At 36.4% G+C, this 20,408-nt stretch overlaps 1 protein-coding gene across 1 annotated transcript in view; it reads left to right on the forward strand.

Annotated features, from left to right (window-relative positions):
• LOC145688074 (uncharacterized) overlaps positions 1-20,408 on the forward strand; it is a 119,729-nt gene that overhangs the window by 72,999 nt on the left and 26,322 nt on the right. The window contains exons 9-12 of the mRNA XM_081761795.1: positions 1,198-1,361; positions 4,571-5,480; positions 14,033-14,213; positions 19,901-20,036. Coding sequence (XP_081617921.1) covers positions 1,198-1,361; positions 4,571-5,480; positions 14,033-14,213; positions 19,901-20,036 — 1,391 coding nt within the window. The remainder of the gene's footprint in view (positions 1-1,197; positions 1,362-4,570; positions 5,481-14,032; positions 14,214-19,900; positions 20,037-20,408) is intronic.

A 20,408-nucleotide genomic window follows, 5' to 3' on the forward strand; every position in this document is an offset into this window, starting at 1 on the left:
TGAATGATAGAGCAATTGGCCCGCCGGCTTGGCTGGTAACTTCTTGAGTTTTTGACAAAAATTGCATGTCCTTATTCTGTTTGCTATGTAAGCTTTCATGTTAGGAAAATAATTTTTTCTGAGTGCCGACTGGTACGTCTTAGTATACCCAAAATGGGGTTCCAATTGGTTGTTATGGATAGCATCAAACCATTTGCTTAGCAAAGGTTTTGGTATACAAAGTAAATATAGCAATCCTAATTGAGGATGTTGCTGAGTTCTATATAACAGTCCGTTTTTAAGAGAAAAATATTTCGCCGCACGGACTGTAGACTATTTATTAGGTTCTGATGAGTAGCGAGGTAGTATTTTATTCATTTGAAGTAGTGAGGTAATATTTTATTTTCATTCGTTTTGAAAATTGCTTCTTTGCACATTACTACCAGTATTTGAATTAGTAGAACTGTATAATTTAGGCGACCCATTTATTGCAGTTAATTTCTTAATCTTGAAAAATATAGTAACTTCGTAGCTGGATAATGTAATATGTTAGTGTTTGCTTATAGAATGAGAAAAATACTTCAGTTAACACTGATCAGAAAGTGGATAATATTGCAGTCAAACCAGGTCTATTTGGAGCAGTATAAGCTATAAAAATCTACGTCTATTAGTAGCAGAGTTGTTGGAATTTTCCGCAGCTTAAAAAACAAACAAACAAAAAAAAATGCGTTTTATTTTTTTTTCAACTGAGTTTTTCAAAACCCTGGATAGTAGTATATCTATGTTCTCCTGTTGACTTTCCTGTACAGTCCTATTCAAATAACAAGACTGCATTGTTGTGTAGAAGGGTACTTTGCTACATGAAATTGACTTCTTAAAACGCTTTTGCAGTATTTCTAGACTTGATGCGTTAAACTCGTGAAAAAACTAGGAATGAACAGGAGGTTTTCTATCAGCAGTGTTCAGATTTCATGTTCTGTTTACACAGCTTGCCCATCTTATTCCATGGATGAATACTAACTAATAGACCTTTACAAGATATTTTAAGATGATGATGATAGAATGAGTGCATTATTGTACCGTGATCTATCTAGTTGTTATATATGTTAATTTCATAGAAACAAAATGCATTTATTTCTTATAGACGCAAAATTATTTTGTCTGTGACAGTTCAATAATGTTGCAAGATTAAACTAACGTTTTTCTTTTTACTTCCAGCAACTGGAATAGCTAGATCTGTCTCTCCAGGTCAGGGTCTGAGAAATTTAGCGTATAGTCCAGCTGCAACTCAGGATCCTCGAAGTGGAACACCAGGTCGTGGAGAAGGATCATCGTGGACAGGAAGCTCACAAGCGGCATCAGGTGAACAGCCTCCAACTCAGGTAAATAACTATTGCACTGAATTATGCTATTTTGCTGTATAAATTTAATTTTAATTAATATCATTACTTATGTAGTTTGCCAGGAAAAGGTTATTAAAATTGTATAGAGTTTGAAAGGTTTTAAGATTCATTCATAACAGCACTAGCAGTACAAGTATCCGGTTTTTACAGGGGAAGGAATAAGTTTAGTGTAGAATATTTAGCTTCTGGTTTCAAGAGACTCGTTGCAAGTTCGAATTCACTGCTATTCTTTAAATTCGATAGAATGTCTCATCTACATGTATTATCCTAGCAAAACCAAAAGCAGTAGATATACCACATTTCGTGGAAATCGTTAACCTTCTTCAAATTAATTTTCGGTTTTATCCCTGTATCACGATGAAATTAGGAAGTAAGTCTCCGAAAAACAATTACGGTGGGAACCAGTGTGCAGACCACACATGATTCAACTAAGAGCCGTGAAACGAGACTTACACTTTCATTTGCGTAGTTGTTACACATAGGTTTGATGTGTAGAAAGAAATTTTCGATTTTCATCAATATTATATGTACATGATTACAACGACCTGAAATATCGTTTTTCGGGCGGGAAAAGTAGGTTTATGGAAAATATTTGAGTCCCTTTCTTCCTTAGGATACGAATTTCGATGAAAGATTGAAGATAAAATTCCATAAAATACTCTACTCTTGAGGTAAATTTTAAAATATCCCTTTATAATAGGTCTTTTAATCAAAATGGCATGATAAACACCCAGCGTAAGATGGGTAAATAACTATGTTCAAACGGATCAGCCGATATCCCAACATGGAGATATCTTACCTCAGGTTCGTTTCTTTCCTAACTCTATCATGTATGTACCAAGTTGCTTGAAATTGATCCACGCTTTCCAGAGTTATACTGAAATATACACTCATTCATCAATCTATCGATATGTGTTATCTGGATGGGTGTGCAGTATGGCGCTGCCATTATTTGGGGAAAGTTTACAGTAAATATGATTTTAGTTCAATCTTAATACAGTAGGTATCTAGCTTAACGTTTCATGAATTGAAATAATCGCTTTTGATTCTAGAATATAATTTATAAATGGCTTAAATGCGGGTTGTGTTGAATAAACAGCTGTCAGTAGTTTATATGCTGTGTTCATGTTGCTTAGTTACTATATTCTGCTTATCACGGAATAAAACTTTCTGGATTTTATATATGTAATTACAACCTTATTTCCACTTAATAATGACTATTAATGGTATTATACTTAATGTGAGTTGGCGGTAAAGCTTGTAAAATATTGCACCGTTCCAGCAAACGTATCCGAGCAGCGATTGCTAACTATTAGAAATTAGCGTTACCTATAGACAAAGTATTGCTATTATAATAAGGTTAGAGGTACATTGTAGATACAACACTCATGTCTAGAGGTTCTTTATCAGACAGTTTGTGATATTCCACTGTTTTCACCCAATAGTTCTTTGGGGCTTTCATCCTCATTTTGCCCCTTTTTATATGCTACCCATACTGAATTTGTAAAAATAAAGAATAGAGTCGTGTTTCATGAAGCAAAAAGTCTCCATGTATGGAATTTTATACCTTTTTATATCCAACTTCATTTAAAATAATGTAAAATTTGTACAGGTAAATAAAAATTCCTATTGGATGGTTGGATTGGAGTGTAGCGGCCGAGGCTATATAAGACTTGGACTTACAGCTTTACGTCGTATCCGAACCACATGGACTGTCGCCGGAAATCGAATCCGGCTCTCCCACGCCAAAGACACGCACGCTAATTATATAACCACGAGGAAGCTCATTTTGTATATGAAAATAAACTAAACAGATTTCGAGGTTGTATGACTAGCGTTTCAAAACAAACACGTAGTAATGCAAGACCTTTCAATTCCTCTATCCACCCTTCAGAGTGAAGTTTCACAAAAATTATGTTTATCTTCCAATCTAGATTCTACAAAACTTCAATGTATTACGCCCAACGATGTCGAGAATCTTGTTAAGATCAAGAAAACATTTAATCCCTCTTTCCTGTTCTTAGGTGTTGGATTTTCCAGGATACCACCTTACTCTGAGTCTAGGATTTAAGGCGGCAGACTACTAAATATTTTTGAAAAACTAATAATTTTTCTTTTGCCCGTTTTTCGTAAGTGGAAGGAGGTAATAAAATGTAACTTATCACAATAATAAATAATGTTATTCTACACCCGAAAATACGAATCGGAAGAATTTTCAGTGTTGCCATGCATAGAAATTACACTGTGACCAGAATTTGAATTACTCAAAAATCTAGGTAAAGGCAGCGACTAGAAAAATGAACTCAACGGTAATTGATGACTTATCATGCTGTCTAGGTTTCTTGTTTACTACTTTTTAAATAATATTTGTATTTATTTTATAAAACTTACATAAACTATGATAAAATATATAAGTTATTACAAAATAAATAGAAATATTATTTAAAAGGTAGTAAACAAGGAACATAGACACGATGATAAGTCATCAATTACCGTTGAGTTCATTTTTCTAGTCGCTGCCTTTACCTAGATTTTTGAGTAATTCAAATTCTGGTCACAGTGTAATTTCTATGGATGGCAACACTGAAAATTCTTCCGATTCGTATTTTTGGGTGTAGAATAACATTATCTATTAGTGTGGTAAGTTACATTTTATTACCACTTTCCACTTATGAAAAACGGGCAAAGAAAAATTATTAGTTTTTCAAAAATATTTAGTAGTCTGCCCCCTTAAGAATATTTGTACGAAATTTTAATTTCCTGCCCCGAAGAGTTTTGGAGACCTAACAAAAGACGAGGAAAAGATTAAATCCTCCTTTTCCTTCCCTATTTGTAGCATCTCGCAAAAACTCCGTTTTATCCACAGTGTAGGGCTTGTGAAGAATTTTAAATCTGAATACCCAACTGTGTCGGAGATCTGATTATGAGTGAGTTAGTAGTTCCGACATTAACTAGCATTTAGATTGTAAGACTGATTCAACCTGACATTTCGTGATGATATTCTTTCTATGTTAAGTAAGGTCTTTCAATAAGGCTAAGTAACTTCAAACCAGTTTTTATTAATTGTGTACCATGTGGTAATATTTATTTCGAACTGTTAATTATTAGAGAATTGAAGAAATTACATTTACATAAACATCAACTCATTGTTAAATTATAGTTAATAGTCGTGTAATTTTCCCTCACAGGTTCCTGTGGAAAAGTCTGTTGCCCGGATAGCACCAAGTGCAGAGAGAAGTCAACCCCAAGTTGTGCAGGTCACACCTCGTGTCAGTCTCTCTGCGTCACCAGGCACCAAGGTTTTCACCACAACCCAGGGAGGCAAAGTCACGTTCCACGTTACAGCAAACGCCGCTGCCGCTTCTTCAAGCATTCCTTCTCCAACACAGCCCCCTGTTCTACCAGGACCTTCAAGTACCGCACACACTGCAACTGGTGCTGTTCCTCAGGCCCCCAAGAAACCGTTGCCCCTGGGAAGAGGTGTTCCTCCACCTGTCCCTCCTAATAAACCTGTTGTGCCCCCCAAAAAGGAAGTGGTTGCAAGGACTGTTGTACAGACTGGAAGACCCGATATTGCGGTAGATCCAAACCAACCGATCAGCTTTGAAGTGAAACCACAAAAGGTTGGACCCCAGGGGGTCAAGTTCGGCATCACAATATCCAAAGATAAAATCCACATCACAAATCCTCAGGCCACTTCCTCCAACGACATTGTCGTCTCCCAGGGAGGGTTGGCTAACGCGTCCTTACCCAACCCGGGAAGCACCAGTGCACTGGATAGCAGCCAGCCAATCAGACGGGACCCGCAGGTGGGTGCACCGAGCGGCGAAGTATCACAGTTGTCCCAGTCCTCAGTAGATGTCCAAGGTACCAGTGTTGGTGCCAAATGTGAAGCCTTACCTGTACCTGGCGCAGCGCCTTCCCAGTCCTCCTCTCCTGCTAGTTCTAGTAAAACCCCAGCTACCAATGATGTTCGGAATGGCAGTGTTGTGGCACGCCGTGAGGTTGCACGCCCCGCCTTGCATGAGACACCCGGTCTAGACATGCTCGGCCAGGAGTTAGCTGATTTTCAAGAGATGTTGGTTAGCATGGCTACAGGTAAAAGGGCTTGTTATCTTTCCACAATTTGACTATGCAGTTATGAATAGAAACCTGAAGCCATTTTGATTTCGTTTTTCTATGTTGCTTTTAGGAAGTTTTAAATCCATACAGGATTGTTGTGTTTTGAATGATTGTAGGCATGTGAATTTGTTTAAGTGGCTTCAGATTTTTATTAGCCGCCATGTTTTAGTTTCATAAATGCATAATATTTTTTTCTGCTTTAATGTAGTGTTGCAAACAGTATGTCTTGAAGAAATTTGCTGTTTGTTCGAGTGTGGGCATGTGTGTATAAAGAGAGCATTGGGTCACACTGCATGGTAATTACATCGTAAAGCACTCTTTCCAATCAGACACTATTCCCCACTGTAGTGTGGTGATGTATTTAAGAATCCACTAGATATTTAGTATTATTACTATTATTTATTATATTATATAGAGAAATCAGCACACTCCAGTGGCAACTTATTTTTTTTTTTACATGAGTTGCATGTTCAGTGTGTATGTGTGCGCGTTTGTATGTGTGTGTGTGTGTGTGAGAGAGAGAGAGAGAGGGAGGGAGAGATAATCAAACAAACAAACTTATTCAGATTGACTAAAAAACTGTTACTATGTATGATTTTGAAACAGATATTAGACCAGAAGAATTTCTTTTAGCATTTTAGAACTGTAAATTAGATAGTATAGGAATCTCAATTATTATTGTTTCAGGATATTATATTTCAAAGACAACTTCGTGAGGGAAAATGATGAAGTTTCTGTGACCACTATGTCTCAGTTTTCATTTACATGGCTGTAAGTAGCGATTGAAGTCAAATGATAAAAAGAACATTAATTATGAATTTAAATTACATACAAAACTTTATCACATTTTAAAGTAAGTTTGTTCTAATGCGGCATTGCTTTTTGACGATATAACCATCCTGCATGCGAAAAAAAAAAGCAATAACTAATAAATTAATATTACTTTCTAATGTGTTAAAAGTATGACGTTTAAAACAGCGACTTAATTGTTTAAAGAGTTAATGTGGCCAAAAGTTAATTTGAATTTTATCCGATAGTCCCGCCTTTTTAATTCAATGCGAGTAAGATAGCTCATATACAGTGCTTTCATTTACAAGTTATGTTGGTTACTTCGTGATATATTTCTATTGGTTTGGAAGAAAAAATGGTGCCATAAGAATTCCTAAAATTTCTTAAATATCAGTCTAACACCAAATAAAAACAACCCGTGAGATAAAATTATAATGACCAAATACTTTTTCGGCGTTATTGTATTGTGTATTTGTAGTGTGCGGGAACAAGGGTTAGATTAACAATTTTTGTTTATAATGTACAAATTACTCAGTTTCCTTCTAAAGAATTTTTAATTGTTCTTTCAGTTCATGATTTTCCGTTATTTTTGATTCCCCCCCACCCCCCACATGCTTAATTTTCTTTATACATTATAATGCAAAAATATTTTTCTACAGTAAGTATGGTAATCATAATTTTGAATTACACAATCACTTATATGATATTAATCATCGTTAAATTACTGGAACGTATTGTAAAAGATGGAACAATGTTCACACTGGTTATGGTCAGCGCTCGTATTCTGTTTACTGCTACAATCAGTAAACTATAAATCGTAGTATATGTAACAGGATTAACGTTTCAGATCTACAGTACCCTTTTTAGTCAATATGAAAAGTTGGGAAGGAAACAGCGCGAATAGTATTGAGTAATAATGTACTTGCATAGATTGAAACACCAGCTAACTTTATTGCTTAAAATCTTATGTATTCATAATTGTACGCAAAACTGTTTAATTAATAGTATGCACAAGAAACAAAGAATATTTAATGGCAAACACTGTAGCTGTATTTACTGAATGATTAAATTCCACTTGTTTTAAAAAATAAAACAAATGTTTCGGTAAAAGTTATAGGATACGGAACTTAGAATATAAAAGATATCTTGAAAATGAAATGTTCAAGCTTATAAGATAGTAATTAAATCCAAATGAATGGTGAAAATGGGATGATAACGTAGAAGAACACAAAAATCCGCACTTAATATTGTTTTACCACAACGCAACCAGGTTTATTTCATTAGTTTTACCTTAATTGAAATTAATTAACTCTTAGTTGCAAACCTGTGGTCACCTTCATAAAATATGCTTCACTGACTTATTTTACTACTTTCCACATCCGAAGTTCTCTTTTTATCGATATTGCAATTTTTACTAACTGAATTCATTCATTTTACATATTTTAACGTAACTGCTTACCGAATGTAAACATTAGGTAGGACGGTGACTTAGTGCTAGATTGTTCACCTCTATTATTAGTGTTCTTATTTCGATCTTAAACCATGCAAATTTGTGATAGCCAACATCTTGTTCGTAAGTTTGAGGTAAGTGTCTCGGTATTTAACATTTTCTTTCCACTCTGTAATTCCACCAGTTTTTCGAAAATCATGCACTGGCATTTATATTTTAGCCTCAGGATATTAACGTGAAACTTCACACCAAAATTTCCAGTTTCATTTTACTAGGCATTGAGATATTAGCACCGAAGTGAAGCACAGTAGCTTCGGCGTCAATTTTTCTACTATTTAGATTTGATTTTGAATCTTTCAATTTTGAACAATTATTTGTGTTAACAAAATAATTGAGGTTCCCATGTGATTAAAAACTAAGGTTAGAATAGATATATCTTATAGTGACTAATGGCGTGCCTTACAGGTTCCACACGCCTTGTCTGCTTGGAGGCTTCTGAGATAGCAGGATCTTCTCTTTCATACTATTATGACAGGCCAGTCACTGCATCTGTGTGTAGAAGTTAACCGTTGTACCTAACATTTAGAAAAAAAGGTTAATTTACATGATCATAACTTGTGTGAAGTGAAACTGAATTCGTTAGTGTTTCTTGAAGTTATACATTTTCTCCCATTTAACTTATATTCTTTTTTTTTTCCCTTAAAAATCTAACTTCTCTTAATGCTAGCTTAAAGTAAATATGTAATCGCTGCTTTTTCCTTACCTGTTGGTAACATAAGGTAAATTTTTCAAGTTAGATCGGACTATTGTGAAAACACAAAGATATTAAAGCTGTAGTTTAGTTCTAAATTGGCACGCATGAAGCATTTGAAGAGTCGTTAGTGTTTCTCACACATCATCACAAATTGTAGTCTGTTACGATTTAATAATAATTTCTTACGTCAGAGCGCTCAAGGTAGTAATTATATAGTACGGTATTATATAAAACACTTAAATGGTACTTAAAATTTTGAGGTCACCTCCTTCACGAGGCCTCCGAAGAGAGAGGGTGAGTTTTTCTTTGGTTTTAGAGTTAGGCTCTTAAAATAATGAGGTAAGTGTCTCGATGTTTTCCGGTATTTTCATTTGTTTTCTTACACTCTGAGATGAGTGCAGACTCTCACCCTGTATTTATACTAAAAGACACATTCGTTTTTCATTTAGTATAAGGAGTCACCTCTGAACATTTTTCGGTGCATTCCATTTACACTGTGTGTATAAAAATACTAAAACTGAAGTTCGAATCTGTTAACAAATCATTCCCTATATATATATATATATATATATTCGTTTTTACTTTCGAAAATATGACGCAAAATTTACTTCTCAAAACTCAGGACCGAAAGTCTCCACAAAATGATATTTCACATACATACTTAAGAGATCAAATTCTATCACCATGCCAGACTGGATCCTGATCAGATTAATTCAATGTATGGGTTTTTCCGTAAGTCTACACAAAAGGTTTTGTATAATTATATAGTAGATCAAGGTCTATCATCGGACAATTTACATATATATGGGTTTTTGTTACGAATATATGATACAAAATTTGACCTCCCATAACTCGCGAAATATGTCTCCATATCATGATATTTCACATGTGTATACGGGAGGTCAAATTCTACTACAATGCCAAGTTTGATCTCGATTGAATGAGTTCAGTGCATGGGTTTTGTTTTCAAAAATATGATGCAAAGTTTGACCACCCATTACTCATGAACCCAAAGCTTGCACTATACAATATTTCACACGCTTATATAGGAGGGTGAGGTATATCACCATGCCAACTTTAATCCCAGTCGGAGGAGTCCGGCTGAAATCGTTCGATATAATGTGTCCTTGATTTTTCAGGGAAAAAACACATGAAAGACATTTTTTTTTTTTTTTTTTTTTTTTTTTTTTTTTTTTTTTTTTTTTTTTTTTTTACCTTAATTGTACAAAGATCTTCAAACAATTTTGTGAAGTTCCTCTTAACGATATATTTTTCAACTGCCGTGTGAATGACTTATATGAAAAATAATATTTTTTGTTGATGATTTTGCTTATTTTATTCACTTCACATTGCATGAAAATGATCATGGCACGGCTTGGAAGGTCATGCACTGTCTACACTGCAAAAGTCTCATCATTATAGGTATTCCTTTTCCTTTAAAAAAATAGAGTTGACTAACAAAATCCGCCTTTTGCGGATTGAAACTAAATGAAAAATTACGTTGTATGCTAGAGAATTTAAGGACCTTGTAGAAGAAGCGTGCACCCCATGTGTACAATTTCGTGAGAAAAAGAAATTCAGTTCAGTCGAGAAGTTTCCAAGTAAGGTAATATTACATGGTCTTACTAATTTTAACAAATTGTACAAGGTTTGAGATATCCCACAGCATAGGAGTACAAATTATAGAAGAAAAATGGCACCAGCTTCCCTCTGATTCATGAAATGCAGTTTCTGTGGAGTAATGGGCCCTTCAATTGGCAGTTAATAGTTTTTAAAGTACAGAAGTTATTATAATCAGAATTTTCCTGTTTGAAGTCGGCAGTATACGAAAGTAGACTGTAAGTTTCCTGAGTTTTTGTCACGTTCCAGCTCAAGTAATGTGTTGTATGAGGTGATATCAAAAAGTTTCGAGATTAGTTCTGTAACATGCCAACAGATTACAGCACAAAGCTTGCACAGGGAGTACCGACCTTCATAAGTCAGGTGCCAAGAGACATCGTCCTGTATACATAGGGAGCTTTGCAGAATAGCCACGTGCGTTACCACGTCTGCGGTTTCATCGTGGACAACAAGTTAGAACGAGCGAATGTGAAGTTCTGTGTGAAACTTAGCAAATCCGCCACAGAGGCACTTGACATGATCGGCAAGTGTACAGCGATACTGCAATGAGTCGTTCGAGGTGTTTTGAGTGGCACGCGCGCTTCAAGAGCGGAAGAAAATCACTGAAAGAGGATGGAAGATCACGACGACCTTCGGCGAGCACAACACCCAAAAAGATTGAAACATTAGGCAACATGTGCATGAGGATCGTCAGAGAACAAGGATCCACAACATTGCTGCCATTGTTGGTGTGTCATACGGAACAGTGCAGGCAATCTTCACGTGTGATTTGAACATGCGCCGTGTTGCTGCCAAGTTCGTCCCCAGGCTGTTGACCCAAGGGCAGAAGGAACACTTCGTCGAAGTCTGGCAAGAATTCCGTCAACGTGCCGTAGATGACCCGTCCTTATATCAACGATCATCACTGATGACGAAACGGGTGTATGGGTACAACCCTGAGATAAAGCAATAGTGTTTACAGTGGAACAACTCATCATCTCTACGACCGAAAAAGGCGAGGCAGGTTCGCAAGCTCGACCAAATGCATGTCATCATGTTTTTCGATATCCGCGTCATTGTGTATTACGATTTAATCCGCAAGTGCCATATCATCAATTGCGAATTCTACTGCCAGGCTTTAAGGCGTCTGAGGGAAGACATTCGGCGAAAGCAACTGGATATCTGGTGCGCGAAAAACTGTCTGCTCACAACGACAATACATCGGTCATCGTGCTCTCCTTACACGTAAGTTTTTTGTCTCTCCTCACAAGATGATCTCACTTCCGCAAGCACCCTACTCGCCAGATTTAACTCCTGTAGACTTCGGCATCTTCCCGAAGCTGAAGATTCAACTCAAAGTTTGTTGTTTGGATACCATTGCGGAGATTCAGCGCGAATCGCAGAAGATTATTGACACGCTTCCAAAAGAAAACTTCAAGGACCCACTCCAACAGTGGCAGAAACGCTAGAAGCGCTGTATTACTGTACAAGGTGATTATTTTGAAGATGAAAGTTTGTAAATGTAGGTAAGTATTTTTAAACAGAACTAGTCTCGAATATTTTTGATACCGCCTCGTATGTTATCAACAGTCAAGTGAATTAAGTATTCTTGCTCGGTTTCGTAACAGTCCAGCTACATTTGACTTCACAGTGCAACACATTAGGGGATAACTAGTATCATCTTCTGTAGTGATCTATAAAGTTGCAAGAATAATTTATATTATTTTTATTGTGAATGAAGTGATAGGCCTCTGTAGATTGAAATCCACAAATTCGAGAAATTCTAAACCTCATGAATGTATAAATTATTGAAAAGCTGAGGAGTAACTGAGTAACAAGCTTTTATAGTTCCGTGTGTAGTTTATATATAATCTCAGTGCGTGAAAGGGAAATTAATAAAGTTGTTGATTAATTTGAGGTTTTTTCATCATAACGTGAGCCTAAATTGTTCTGTTGCTATGTTTCTGACAGCGTGCTACAACTTAAATGATCTAGAATGTAACTGTTGGCTGTGTTTTGATTAGACATTTAACAGATTTCGTTCCCCCTCCTCCTTACTTCAGATCAAAGTTTCCGTTGTTTTCTTGTGTGTGCTTCACACATGTGTAGTACACCTAAAGCAAAACAAATCTAATTTGAATATATGTACGCACTGTTATTTATAATATTCCTAATTAACACATGGTACAATAATCATGGGTTGTAACAACACTGCATCATCTTTTTGGTTATGGATTTTTCAAGTCACTTTATTGCACACTTAAAATAATTTGATTCATGTAAGAAGATAGTTTCCTGATTTTATATTCAATATCACAAGCATGAGTCGCTTTTGACATACGACGTGTGATGATATTTTTTCTTAATTCCTTGTAATAGCCCATGTGCATAGTAACATAAAAAACTTTTGATTCTTCTTATTAAAATAATAATTTTTATGCTGCAGATTATATATAAGTATCCAACCGACTAAAGATAAATTTTTCAGGCTGTCGTTTTTCATTTATTTATTTATTAATAATTAATATTTTTTCTTAGTTAAAATATTATATAATCATGTTTGGTTGACAAAAAGTTCATCCGTGTTAGAGTTACTGTTAAAAAAATTAATAAAAAAAAATCTGTGTATTTTTCGTTGAAAACTGGTAGCTAATCAAGATGATACTCAGGTGAGTATTCTAAACTGTAAATTACATTACTTTTTTTTAATGACTAAAGAACAAATATCTGGCTTTTTAATGGCCGATAAACTTAACTTCATTTTGAACAGTACGTGTTGTTGGTTGATTTTGAGTTTAGCGTCCCGTGAAAGAGCGAGGCTATATGAAAAGTTGACCTACAGCTGAACGTGGGATCTGAAGCACACGAGCTTGTACGGGGAATCGAACCCAAGTTTTCCGCGGCGGAGAAACGTACGCTAACCATGTAGCTATGAGGAAACAACGTTTTAACTTAAATGTAATTTTTATAAACTTCGGAATGTATAAAGATTTTTTTTTTTTTCGATTTAATTGCTAGAAACATGTCAACATTTAAAACTTGTTTTTCATCGTAATGTAGCAACATTGAAAATAATTTCTAATAGGTGTACTATACAATACAATGAATGTTTGACACTGAAACGTTTTCGATCACAGTGAACACACATGTAATCAATTTTCGTATATTCCACTTTGAGAAAGGCACATAAGAATCATATACTATGTAAATGTACTTTCCTATCTCAGTTTTTGGAAAAAGATGTTAATGTAGGCACAATTAGGCATCTAGTAATTTGTCGAACTTTCAATTACATACTCATGCAAAACTAAATCTGATACATGTTTTCTAAAATTAGTTTATTTAAAGTTTTACCTTGAGATAAAAATAATCATCCCTGATCACTTTCAGTGTTTTTTAATGTTTATTGTAACTACAAATATAGGGATACTAGCTGTGCCTAACAGAGTACAATAGTGTAAATATTTATTGTGTAATCTTGCGTATGTATGCTGTATAACAATCACACCATTTAACCGTTGAGAAAATTGAGATAAGGATCCAATGTAGTACACAGTAAGCTAGGAAGAGTGAACGCATAATGCCAGAATAAGACATTCTTGTGTGAAATACAGCGTCAGGGGGATTTCATAATTCGATCCATGTCAAGTTGAAAAGGTAAAAATACATGATTTTTCGCTAACAGCATATGACTCGTGTGTGCTTCGAGTTTTAAGATCATATAAACGAGAATGCATGTGTGTGCAGTAACAGAGCATGTATATTTTAATGAGCTGAACAATATGCGTGTGCAACCTCATGACAGCTCCTTGACAAAAGGAATGGCTTGCTTTTACTGTCAGTTTTGTATTTTAAGTTTTTCTTCCTATGACGGTTCATTCAAGAGTTACGTAAAAGTAATCATATTTATGTATAACTCTTAATTTCTGTTGCTAGGTTCCTCTGACATAGCTGCGTCCAGTACAAGTTCCTCCCCTGCTCAAGCTGCCAGCTCTGTAGATGATTCCATTTCCCCCTGTGTGTCCACATCTGCTGCAATTACACCTGATGAAAAGAAACTAACTTTGAATTGCTGTTTATCTTCCAAATCCCCAGTTCAAGAAGACTCTGGTAAAAGGTAAATAAAAATATATTTATAGCTCGCGATTTGTATTTTTATTTTTTACGCGCTAGTAATATTAAACTGTACAGAATAATGTATTCTTAAAAACTTGTTCGTTTAAACTAATTTATTTTGTATCACATCCTGTGTGCTCTATAGGCTCATCTAGATTATCCTTACCAGTAATGAACCAAGAACCACGTTCACGAAAGACGCGATACTTTGTATTCCTAGTAGAACCTTGAATTTTTCTAATTTTTGTACTAGTTTTCGTGAATTTGGCGCTCTTTATCTATGTGAATAAGAGACAATGTCCACTTCCACGAAAGTAGGCAACGGGAATTAATTTTTGAAGAACACTTCTCCAAAATATAATTGCACGTTTGAATTTTTGTAAGTCCCTTATAATTGTCAGTCTGGCAATAGTGTACTCGAAGGGAAAAACTCGAAGTAGTGAAGCATTCCCAACACAACCTGTTGTTTGTTGTTTGGAATATTCAGCTTCTGTTTTGTTACTTAATGCAAAGTAAATTTCAGAACAAAATAGTACTATGGCAAAGGCAGAAAAAGTTTGTTGTAGTTATAAAAAACACACACACTTTTTGGCATACACACACATATACAAGGTGGTTACTATTAAAGTGCCACTATTTACGGCGAGCCAGTGCGGGCTGTAATCAACATATTACATTGAAATTTGGTAAATATACTAATGAGACGATGCGGAAGAGAGTTATGCTGGAAAAATATTAGTTCCACTTCCTGCCACTAGGGGAGAATGTGGCGCTGTATAGGTAATGCGCATGTGGAAATGGTCCTGAATGTATGGATAAGACGATTATCTAGGTCAAAGATGTCAAACATGTAAGATAAATGTAATAAAACTAAGTTGAAGAGTAAGTGATTGTAACAAATGGTGCAAAGGGACCACTTTAGGAACAATGTGAGAGTAACAAAAGGTGAAACTTTATTTCCATTTAATGGTAACGAAAGGTGCAAAGGGAATAACTTTATTAACATTAGCAGTTACAGTAACAAATTTACACAACATGCTCCGTATGGCTACCAGACATTTCGACGATATGTTCATCCGCAAAATGGCGTGCGGAACAGTTGGTCCCGCAGCAGTTTCGGCGAAATTGTTGCGACATGTCGCTTTATGTTGTCCTTGAAATCCGCCAGCGACTTGACATTTTACTGGTAGACCCAAGTTTTTAGATATCCCCACAGCCAAAAATTACACGGATTTAGATCGAGAGATCTTGTTGGCCACGCATCTGGAAAACCTCGGGAGATATTGCGATCAGCAGTAAAGGTTTACGAAGCAGTTCTTTCATGTGGCGACCGATGTGCGGTGTTGCCACATCTTGCATGAAAACAGTCGACTTGAAACATTTGGTGCCTGTAACGCAGGAATCACATGTCGCACTAAAAGGTCCATTCAACGTGCTGATGTCACGGTACAGGTGACAGCACCTTGGGGTGTTATCTCTTCAAAGAAAAACGGGCCAATATTGAAAGTTCCTGTGAATCCGCACCACACAGTCATGTACGCAGCGTGTCATGACTGTTCTTGCACAACATGCGGATTATATGAACCCCATACCCGACAGTTTTACGTGCTCATTGACCTTTGTAGTGTAAAATGTGCCTTAACAATTCAGAGGATACCCCACGGCCACATGTTCTCCACTTCCATCTATGCCAAAAACCAAAAGGGAAACTCAAGACGTTGCGGTGGACCTTGGGGTTTCAGTTGTTGTGCTGTGTGAGTCCTGTTAGGATACCAGTGTAAAATGATTCTAAGAAATTTCCTCACTCTTGAACATGGGATAGTCCGAGCACTGGTAGTGGAATATAGACCAGATGCTGCGTGGTCCACACCAGCCACAGCAACCTCGTTAACAATCTCCGTTGGAATGGGTCGTCTTCCTCTTCCTGCAGCCACATGAAACTCACCCGTTGTATCGAATTTCAGTACCATCTTTAAGCCATTTTTTTTATAGGGTTCCTCTTCTTATTCCTTTCATACGCCGATATTCCCTCAATGTTGCATTATAATTGTTCCCGTTATGATAGATCAATTTTAATTACAGTTCATGGTCTCTTTTATCAGTAGCCATGCTCCTTCTCACGCGATCGTGTGTATGAGCTGTGAGCTTGCTTGTGTTACGGCCTGTACAGCGCCACGTTTTCCCCTAGTGGCAAAAAGTAGAACTAATATTTTTTCCAGCGTAATACGCTTCCACGTGGTCTCATTAGCATATTTACCAAATTTTAATACAATATGTTGATTATAGCCCGCACTGAACCGCCATAAATAGCGGAACTCTTGTTGCAACAACCCTGTAAAAATACATATAAACAATGTATTTTTATTCATCTGTCGCAGAGACTCCGCAATCTTCTAATACTAAATCGAAGTCGCCATTCGAACTCGTTTAAAAAAATAACAAACCTATTTTTTATACCAAACATACTTCACTAAACTTCTATCTTTATAGGTTTTACAAACGTCTTTGCTCAAAAGCATTCCCAAAATATGCTAAGTTACTGTTGTGTACAATTCGAATAAAAGTTGAAATGTTAACATAAAACTAAAAGACTTTTGTATTCTTTTTTATGATAACTGAAAGACATGCGTACAGAAAAAAAAAAAAAAAAAAAAACTATATCAACAGCAAATCTTTCGCTGTACGTGGTTTCATGTCATAATTTTAAAAATATATCTACCCCTTGTATTTAAACAGCATTTTAGTTATGGTTTGTCTTTCGCACACAGGTACATAGTTTGCCGATTTTTTTTTAAGTCGGAGGAGAGGGTAAAAGAGAGGAAATTTCGAATTAGCTTAATTGAACCATTAAGACATTTTCCGTAGTAGCAATGTTCAGAAATGTTAGGGGGGGGGGGCGGTGGCTCAGTGGTAGAGCGTTCACCTCTGGTGCTTGGGGTCCTGGGTTTGATCCCAGCCCCCGCCAAGTGAACTTCGTGGTGGACAAACACCGTGTGCGTGGGTTTCCTCGGGGTTCTCCCACTTTCTTCATTCCACCATTTCATTCATTACTCATCATCACCGTCTCCTTTAGCCTAACCGGCATATCCGTGGGACGTAAAACTCAGATTTCATTTCATTTCATTTCAGAAATTTTAGGGTGGGATAAGGACCTCTACACCCTTCGTGGCTAACGAACCGTCCACACACAAATAACTGTCGTTCTGCAAATGCGGCAAACAAAACCGAATGCATTATTTTTCAAGTATTGTAAAAATAGTAAAATTTTTATCATTTGGATAGACGTGATTCGAAATTGTCGGCACTGTTTGTATCAGTGGATCCACTGTTACTACCATCACCTAAGTTTATTAACAGCATTTGCACGCGTTCCTTTAGAATTCCCTCAAGTTGACGTGCATCCTTAAAATAACGACAGTGTGAGATTGACGACGTCTACCCATTTTTTACACATCTTGAATAGCTTCTCTAATTAAAACTTCAACACCTGTCAATTTTAATGTTGAATTATTATTTATGCATATTTCTGAGTATTATCTGCGTCTGTGGCCTTTAGCCTTCACGTATGAGGGATGACACTCGGCGAGCACACTGCGCGGGAAAGGGGAAAGCGGCCTAGGACATACATGTTAGGTACCATCCCAGCATTTGCTTGATGTGAATGAGGAAAACCCAGGAAAAAAATCACTCAGGTTAGCTGGCCTGAAAAAGTTACGTCTTTTCGAATGAGTGACCCACTGGGAATCGGCCCCAGAGCTGCTCGCACCACAACAGAGAGCGTTACCGACTACCCCACGCGAGGCCACATGTTGATTTTTTGTTCGCAAATAGTCAGTCGAAATCAATTGAATAGCATTAAATTGACAGTGATACAGAGGCATCCGAATTATTTTCTGGCCATGCCTTCGTGCTACTCCGTTTGTCTGGAATTTGGGTTTCATAGTGTTCACTAATTCCAGTAAATGAAATGAAATGAAATTTTCCAGTTTAACATATGAAGTTTTCCAGTTTTGTCCGTGGTGTCTATACACGTGATATCGAATTGCTTCCTCCGTGAAGTCATCTATAGTTGATTTTAGACTTTCTCGTAACCTTTTTACCTGTCTATGAATTTTTCTACCGTGACGCAGACAACAGTTCTTTCACTGACTTTTAAACATCTGGAAGTGCGCTTGATCACCTGTTCTACGGAGGAAAGGGGACCTTTTTCGTCTTCGAAATAGAACCGAGCTTTATATATCTGATCCACTACTGTATGTTGAACTATTTTTGTTTCTCGTTGTTGTTCCAGGATTTTCAATTGTCATATGTATCTTTTGTCTATTTTGTAAGTACGGCACACATTGAAGCTGTTCACAATTAACAGCTATTATTATTATTAATAATAATTTGCAAAGAACTCCTAAAATAGCACACACTAAAAATAGTTTAAAATAAAAAAAAAAAAAACTATTTGACAGCCATGCTAAAACAACAACAACAACAAAAAACAATTATTTGACTAGATTCACCACTGAACTACTGGCAACAGCGCGGCCAGTAACCTTAGTTGCCTAGAAACAACGTGAAAGAACATTGCAGTGATTGGCAGTTCTCCACTTCGTTTTGTTTACAGCACGCGCAGCTATCTGTCAGACACCAGAATTCCTTAACTGCACAAACTTTTGATACCAACTGTTTATATCTCATTTTTTTAAATCGTAACGAATCTAATGCTGCGCTGTAATCACAGCTCGAGTTAACTTAAAACGGACCATATAGAATGTCTAATGCTATGACGCTATCTCGGAAACTGGCCCTACAATAATGATAAGAAGCGAAACTTGGATAGTTGTCTCTGCTTACGGTGTGGGTTTTGACGTGTGAGAAATAAATTTATTATTACGAGAGCGTTTTTTCAACCTCCGTCAAGACACCAAAGAAGAACCATGTAAGATGATGAAACGCAGATTAGTCAAGTTTGTTCATTGGAGATTACACATTCACTATGCCAAAAGATAAACTCTGGTCTTCACAGTCATTGTAGAATAGTGAGCGTGAAACCGTATTTAGTGCAATCGAAGCGCCCTCCAAGGGTGCGCTACACGATGTAGTTCGATTTCTCTAGGCGGAAGGACATGATTCTCTAGGCAGCCTCAATTCATTGTCGAATGATTTAAGGATTACGACGGAAATCTGAAGTGATTGCTGTGCGATAGGTGCTACAGAGAGTTTAAAGAATTACCGACATACAGAGCGAAAGTAGCCAAGGGTGGAAATCTGTAGCGGATAACGACTTTGATGAACACGTGAATCATATGGTTCGTGAAAGGGGCAGAATATGGCTTCTGAACTAGTCTGGGTCTGATCTTTGTATTTCGGAGGAATCAGCAGCCATCTTTAAAAATAGAATTACATCACGTAGTTCACATTTGGCGGGCGTATCGTTTGCACTCTGTATATGTTTTCACACTCGCTATTCCATAATTATTGAACATCAGAATCTCTCTTTTGGTATGGTGGACGTGCGATCTCCAGTGAACGTATTTGACTAATCCGCATTTCGCCACCTTACGTGATTATTTAATCATTCATTTGAATTTGTCCTTAGTCTATTTGTATGCGGAAAAAATTGTGTGTATTAGAAATTTAATATTTCTGTGGAGATATACTTGTTTTAAAGAAATAATCGATCTATTTGTGTTTCAGCTCCCAGCATTGTATTAACCTAAATGAACAGGATTCATTAGGCCGAAATCCTCTTTATTATGCACTTCTTCATGGTAATGAAACGGCAGCTACATTCCTCATGAAACAAGGAGCAGCACTGGGAATAATTACAAAAGTGAGTATGTCACCGTTTTTTTCTGTGTAGCATCATGTGAAAAAGAAAGAAACGTTTGATGTAGTATTTCAGCGAGTGAAAAATAAAACTTGTTAAAGAAGTGTTGAGAGATTATTGGGACACAAGATTTTAGTAATATTAGTGTTATTTAATTAGTATTTTTTTCGCGATATCAGTAACTTCTTAATGGATGAATGTTGAGTTTTTAAATTTTATTTTATTTTAATGCATGGCGCTTTGAACCAGAATATTATTTTAAAAGAAGCTTTACTTTAGATTTCATACGAAATGATAGTATCACATTAGAGTTATGTTGCAGAAGTTTAAAGAAAAAATTTGGAGAATTAAAAAATGTGAAACAATTTCTTTTCT

The sequence above is a fragment of the Thermobia domestica genome, chromosome 6 (genome assembly GCF_964235325.1).
Source record: "Thermobia domestica chromosome 6, izTheDome1.hap1.1, whole genome shotgun sequence".
Taxonomy (NCBI): Eukaryota; Metazoa; Arthropoda; class Insecta; order Zygentoma; family Lepismatidae; genus Thermobia; species Thermobia domestica.